A 7,557-nucleotide genomic window follows, 5' to 3' on the forward strand; every position below is an offset into this window, starting at 1 on the left:
CTGAATTAATTCTATTATGTTTTAAATCTGCTACGTGTTCTTTTAGTCTAACTTCCATTTTTCTCTTTGTTTCTCCTATGTAATATTTTTTATTTTCACATGTACATGGAATTTGGTATACTACGTTTTTAGTATCTTTCACTTGTTGTCTTCCTGTTAATCTAGTTGTATTATTATTATTTAGTCTGGCAAAAAAATTTTTATATTTCGGGGCAAGTTTTACATTAGTATGTCTTATTTCTTTATTAATTTTTTCATATAGACCTTTAATATAAGGAAATGGAATATATTTCATTTTATTTTCATTTGAAATCTTTCCATTATCTATTTCATTCTTTTCAGGATTCTTTTTATTATTTACGTTGTTGATTTTTTCTTCCCAGTTTGTAAGTAACCTGTTGGGGTATCCATTTAACAAGAATTTTTTCTTTAAACTTTTAATATCATTATCTATGTCCATACATTTACTAGTTCTATTTTTTATCTTATTATATTCCATAGAAAATATATTTTGCTTTATATATAGTGGTATATTTCAGTTATATTTTACTGTTGTTTGCATTGAACTTGACTTTTTGAAAGTCTTAAATTCAAATTCATTCTTTTTTCTTATTATTGTAATATCTAAGTAATTTATCTCTTGATTAATTTCTGTTTCTGTTGTAAATTGTATCGTTTTTGTTATTTTGTTTATTACGTGTGTAGAAACGTGTGTAGAAACGCGTCTCAACAAAAAGCTGGAATAAATGAATGAGTTATGCCATGTGTTGATTACTGTGCTACATTGCAGTTTTTAAACAGATCAACAAAAGCTGGAATAAATGAATGAGTTATGCCATGTGTTGATTACTGTGCTACATTGCAGTTTTTTAAACAAAGGAAAAAACCTGTTTATATATTTGAAAAAGCATAAAATATTGTATAAAAGTCAGGTACTTTGACACGTGTATTAAAAAAAGGTTTTATTTTGCTTGCTAGTTTTATCGGATTGGGTTTGGGTATGTGTAAAGTGGGTAAGTATGTAAAATGTGAAGCACCGAAACATCTAAGAAACTTACAATAATTGTTTAAAACGACTTGATAAATGTTTGAAGGTTCGAATATGTATGATTTTGGGTGAGATGCGCTGGAAATAGTTTTGGGTAATTCGTACCGGTAGGTAATTCGTCCGAGTAGCCGAAATATATGAGCCCAAAACAAAATATTAGAACTTGCTCTAACTTTATGCAGTTGCGAAAGGAGGAGGCGAAAGAGAATACAGCTGATGAATTTATAGAAAAATCCCAGTGTTCTTGAATACACAGTTTAAAAAGGATTTTATCGATTAAGGGTTCAGATTGGGTTAGATCTACTTCTTCGCTTCCGAATTGTTCGTCACTGCGTTTCCGTATGTAAGGTTAGGGCGTGACAAAGGTCGATGGTCTGAGTACAATTCCATTTCTCATTTGACTCTGTCTGAGAATTGCTTATTGATCTTTCACTTCTTTCACTCGATAGGTTGTACGGCTGTTATATGTTTATAACGAAAAGAAAAGGAAAAAATAAGGTATCGTGTCAAATTTGAACTATCCTAAATAGATTCATTAAATAGACATTTTACTGTATTTTTGAGATTAACAAAGCAAATTTTCTTTGAATATTCATATGGTATTTACTGAAATTACACTTTCGTTTAAATAGGGTCAGCAAATTATTTCAAGTATTCGAACGTAATTTAATTAAATAAAAATCCTGCATAATTTCGTTTTGTTCAATCTTATTTCTTGTTTTTTTAAAAAAGTTTTTATAGTTTAAGTAAAATAAACTATAACTTTACAATATTTATTTATAAGATTTATATAATTTTAATGATAAAAGTTTTTCGCTTTAATGCAGATATAATATAAAACTGTTTTGCTGGTTTACTCATCGTTGATATTTTTTCTTTTCAAGCAATCTCAACAACAGGATAAAGAACAGAAATTTTTAAAGGCCTTTTCTAATAAAACATCGTCTGCAACAAAAAGTTCAAATAGCGAAAACAAGGATGAGGAACAATGTAAAGCAGACCACAAAGACAATATTCCTAGATTGTCGGTAATAGTATTTCAATGTCATTTATGTTCGTTCAGCACTCGGTCGAATGAGAAATGGTTAGAACATAAGCGGTGCCATTTGGAAGATATTCCTTGCACGTCAACGGTACTTATTCTATTTATTCTTTAAAAATAAATTGTACTTTTAAGAATCCACGTTTTAATTGAGTGAAGTTTTCTCCCTAAACTCCATCTTCTAAAGTTGGTTCGCAAATTACGCGCTACTCGATATTGTTCTGATGTTGGTTCGATGAAAGTTCACTTCCGCAATCAAGACAGACAGTATATACAGTTTATTTACAATATATAAATAAACTATACGAGTTATGAAAAAAACACAGGATACTCAAAGCGTAGTGCTTCACGTACTAGTTTGGCTTTCGAGAACGATTAAGTTTTGGAGTGGCCTCTGTCAGCCTGTGGATTGGCTCTATTGCGATTCGTTCGGTCTCAGCACTTACCGTCCCAGAGATATCCCGCAGACAAGTATACTCGCTCGCTCTGTCTAACCTCAGCGAACTTTCCAAGTGTCTGAGACTTCGATGTTAGCAGTTCAAAGCCCTTACTTTAACTTTCTCCAACTCGCTTTCTAATTTAAGGACATTTTGGGCAGAAATTCCAACTAATTACAGTTCTTCATTGCAAAGAGCTTTCACCCAGGTAAGCTTGAATTGGATGAGAGTGGTCATCAACTTGTTTACTATTACCTGGCATATTGTTTACGACTGGACCACCCTTGAATCAAATTAGCGATGCCGGCGCTTCCTTTATTCCGTTTTTGTTTACAAGCCAATACCTCACATCGCATTTTTAACAATTCCTGTTTTAATTAAATAGAATTACACATTTTAATTTATGATTTAAATTTAACAGTTTACAATTAACTGTTTGAATGTATGGAATTTATATAAATCGATTGCTGTAATTAATGACTCGTTGATTAACTTCGAATCAAGTGTTTTATTTAGCTGAGATAATGGCATAATCGCAAATGATTTATATGAACTTTATTCAGAGGTTCACAGCAGAAAAATCATTGTAAATGGCCTAACAACAAGCCATAGTTAGTCTCTCGTACAATATTGCAAACGAAAGAAATTTAATTAAACGACTGTAAATTACATAATTAGCGGTAAATATAATTTAAAATTTGTGTTAGTTCCAGTTGATGTCGGTAAATATGATAAATTGTACTTAATTAATTAATCAAATTTACCGAACATTATGCACAATAGCCCTTCGAAAACAACAAATTTGATAAATAGTGAAGTTTCGTCGAGTAACATTCCGTTAGAAAGTTACAAAACTCAGCACTGAACGAACATATAACAAATTGTGCAGTTCATGAAGAACAGATTATATTATCGAGGCGTTAAATAGAACTGATGAAACCATGCTTGGTTTACCCTTAAATGTTTGACTGAAAACAATATCCCTTCTTAATAAAGCTGTAGCAGATGGTTGCACCGAAGATTAGCTTCAACTAAAAATTGAATTATTAGTTCAACATCATTACATATTGCAAAGATCCAAGAAATATATTTTAGAAACAGTATTGACAATTAACAGTCGTCATTTACAAATCTTGGTGTGACTATCTCTAATTCCTCAATGTAAAAGTAAAAACAGTGTAGTGTGGAAGTGATCAGTGTTTCTACCACAAGAACAGAAACATGTTGAAAAGAAGCGAGCAAATGCGAATGCAAAATTAGAAGTTTAAGCCACGAAATTCAAAAATTATCGGAGCTGAAGTCTGTAATAAAGAAAGTACAGAATGCAATAAGATAAGAACAACAGATATGAACAGGGCAAAAAGGGATCCGTAAAATATATTGACAGTAATATTCGCTATTGGAATTTTCCAGTAGTATCACTTGGAAACAAATGAGGGATATTTTTACTGCTGTATATCAGAAAACTATTTATGTATCTGAATGAACAGAACAAACAGAGCGATATTTTGTACATTTCCTAGACTCTTCGTGTGTTAACAAGAAAAAACATAGATTTCGCGAAGTATGTACTACCAAAGGTGCTTCTGAAGAAAAATGTAATTTAATCAATTGCAAAAAAAAGAAAAATAAAAATAATTATTTACTTAAAAATGTCACGATGTTTATTACAGTTGAATAAACAGTAAAAATTATTAAAGTTGTATACTTTTTTCATGAAATATTTCGGTGTTTTTCCACACATAATCCTGAGAATAAGCTGAAACAAATTATTCGTAATTTTCTTCTATTCACTAAATCTTTCTAATATTAATAAAATAAAGTATTGCTTCATTCTATTATAATTTGTTTTTCATCTACAAGACATTTTATTACAACAGAAAAAGACGACAATTTTATGATATTGATGAATTTTGTTAACATATTTTGGAAATTATGTAAAAAAATTGTTTCAAAAGTGACATAATCAATGTTACAAAATTCTATGGAAAACTGAATCGCCGGTTAAAAAAATTAATTTATTGAAATTTACAAACAATTTCTATACCCAATAACGCTGTGATAATATTTCTGATGTGGAAAAATTTCACTTATGAAATTTTTTAAAAATATTTGTATTTAAGTATAAGAATTTTAACAAAATAAAACATTAAAATTAATACAAAAATTCTAATTTTGTCACAATCATATTTTTGTTTTTACAGGAATCAGAAAAAAGAGAAAGCGAAGAAGCACAAGCAGCCAGAGAAGGAGGATCGAAGAGAAAAAAATCAGAGATGGTAGAGGCTGACAAGCAGTTTTTTCATAAGGATAAGCCTTTTTCCGAACAATAAGTCTTAAATAAATGAAGAAATAACAACAAGATAAAAAGATTAATCAGAAAAATTTTAATTACATTTTTTATTTGGCATATTATCGAAATAAATTTTATTATTCGTGCTTAAGATAAATGTTTAAAATATAGGAACATTCCAATTAAATTTACAATCAGTAAACAGCATTTCTTTAATTAGGTCTGAAAATGTTAAGGAAGACAATTACAATAATAAAAATTTAAATGAAAAAATTTAATGACGAAATTTGTAACGTTATTTTAAATGATATTAATGTGCACATACATCATTATTAGCCAAATATTTCAAAATTGTATACAATTAATATTAAAATATTAGAATTTTGATCTGGTATATTTCATTACCACTTCAGATTTAATGTGAAATTGTGAAATAAACAAGTGAAAAATTCAATTCTTGATAGAATTACGAGTTACTGACATAAAAGACGTGTTCTGTATGCCTGTGTGTGTGACTTATTGAATCCAGATAAAATTTCGGTTATATTCGTTTTATTTTCGTACAGAAAGTATCGGCTATTTATTTTGTATAAATTTCAGCCATAGAACAAATGTTATATCGATTTTGGATCAGTGATTTAAGACGTGTTGCAGTGACGACAGTGGTCACGTAATGTTCATGCTGGTCCAAAAAACTTACATTATGCTGTAATTTTAAACATTTTGGCAAATGGCGTATTTTATACTTTCTTCATTACATTTCATTCTAATTTTATTCAAACGGAAGTAACGATCTATTTAGAAAGAATTATCGCTCTTCTGACTAACGTACCGTGCATTCAATTCATTTTTGTTTTATCAACGTGGAATTAAGAAATGGCTTCGTGAAGGGCTGCAGAAGAGGAATATCAACGTCAATCATCCAAACAATATTAAAGAGTATATTACTAAACGAAGACGGTAAAAAAAACTTCTATAAGATAGTACAGTGTTTACTCATAATGTAGTGTAAGAAGGGACTTTATAAAGAAAGATCTTAATGTTTTTCAATATATAGGCTTATATCTGTTTATGTGTGTATAAGTGAATTAATTCTCTGTAAAACTATATTATTTTGTCCACACCGGGTGATATAATGTTTTGCTACTTTTTATGTTAAAGCAGATAGTATAAACTGCTTAATTTGTAGAAATATTATCATTAGCATTTTCTTGAAATATCTGCTTTCTCGTATAACAAATGCTTGACAGGGGGATTTTCTAGTCGTCTAATAATAATATTTATTCGTTTATTGAAAGTGGAATTACAAAAGGAGTAAGTTTAGCAGGGTTAAAATTTCAAAAGAGAAATAATTATTTAATTCCAGAGTGTTATGAAAATCAGCCCCATAATTGTATTTTTTCATAGATGCAAATAATATTTACCAATAAATTCGTTAAGATGATTACATGAAAATAATATAAACGTATTAGAATACTTTATAATATATTATCGAAATTTTAAATTTTATTTTGGAAAAAACTAAAATTAACTAAAATTCATAGAGTTGGGAGGATCAGAAATTTCGTGTTATAAACCTTAATCTTTTATAAATTTTAATTAAACTTTAAATACAATTCTATAAAAAAGAAGTTCATTTTAAAAAAAAAGGGAAAAGGGCTAGTTTTTACGAAAAGCCAGGCAATAAATTTTTTTTCCAAAATCAGTTCAAAACTCGATTCTCACGAGTTGGGCTCCTTATTGAAATGAGTAAATCTCTGTGTCACGATTGTGTCACTCGTCACTTTATTGTTCCACTCTGACGAAATCGGAAAAAGGCCCGAAAGGAGCTCTTTATATGTCTCTGTCATGTCTCATAGAAGAGTGTTATTGCTATTCGCTTTTCACTCCAGAAGAAACAGTAAGGAAGAGTCGGTCTTATAGAAGACGACCAATCCGAGGAAGACAGAAGAAAGGTCACAGGAGAAAGGGAGACAGAATGCCTTCCGGGAGGACTTGGAGGGAAAGCTGGCCCCTATTCAGGCGTCATTGGCAAGGAGGAAAACCCGGTAAAAACTCCCGCTGCCAGCTCGTCCGAGTGAGGCGCGAACCCCCGATCGAACTCCGGTGTTTAGGGTCTGATGAGCTCTTTATATAAAAAGGCCGGCACGATAAGTAAGATCGAGGAAGTTATTATTTGATTGTGTGTATGTGTGCCGCACGTTTATCACTCGCCGAGGTTGTCTTCGAAACACTGTTCCTGTTCGTCAACAAACACCTCCTCCTCACCTACTGAACTCTAAGATGTCAACAATTTACCTACATAACTTCGAAGAGAACTGTTACGGAATAAAAAAGGATTTGCGACTTTATTGCTGTTATTCGATGAACAGTGTACTGTAATATAAGGTAATTATCCTGCCCTCGCATTATTGTACGCTCTTTCTCCTCCTTATAAACTGATAGCGAACGTGATTGTAAGTGGATAACGAAAGCAATTATATAAGATTATATTTTAAACTAGCTGCAAGGACCCGCTTCGCTGGGTTTTTATTTGTTCGTACATTTGTATGTAATATAGTTTTTATATATATATAAAAGACTGTTTTTCTAAGTAATCTAGAATTTTGCTGCAAGGACCCGCTTCGCTGGGTTTTTAAAAAGTAACGATAGTGAAGATTAAGATAATTACATTATAGCCAATCTTACCCGTTTTCACAGAATGCAAGAATTAGGTCCCCCGTTTCCAGACTAATTA

The 7,557-nt window shown here is 30.7% G+C and overlaps 1 protein-coding gene across 2 annotated transcripts in view; it reads left to right on the forward strand.

The window, feature by feature from the left end:
• Positions 1-5,095, forward strand: part of LOC111615866 (zinc finger protein 33A-like) — an 11,908-nt gene extending 6,813 nt beyond the window's left edge. The window contains exons 3-4 of one of the 2 annotated variants that reach the window (XM_023357302.1): positions 1,933-2,181; positions 4,732-5,095. In XM_023357302.1, coding sequence (XP_023213070.1) covers positions 1,933-2,181; positions 4,732-4,860 — 378 coding nt within the window. In that variant the 3' untranslated portion in view covers positions 4,861-5,095. The remainder of the gene's footprint in view (positions 1-1,932; positions 2,182-4,731) is intronic. The other variant, XM_023357301.1, reaches the window with a different exon arrangement.
• Positions 5,096-7,557: the final 2,462 nt, after the last annotated feature.

Source organism: Centruroides sculpturatus, unplaced genomic scaffold (genome assembly GCF_000671375.1).
Source record: "Centruroides sculpturatus isolate CEXI.00-Female unplaced genomic scaffold, Cexi_2.0 scaffold2025, whole genome shotgun sequence".
In the NCBI taxonomy this organism is placed as follows: Eukaryota; Metazoa; Arthropoda; class Arachnida; order Scorpiones; family Buthidae; genus Centruroides; species Centruroides sculpturatus.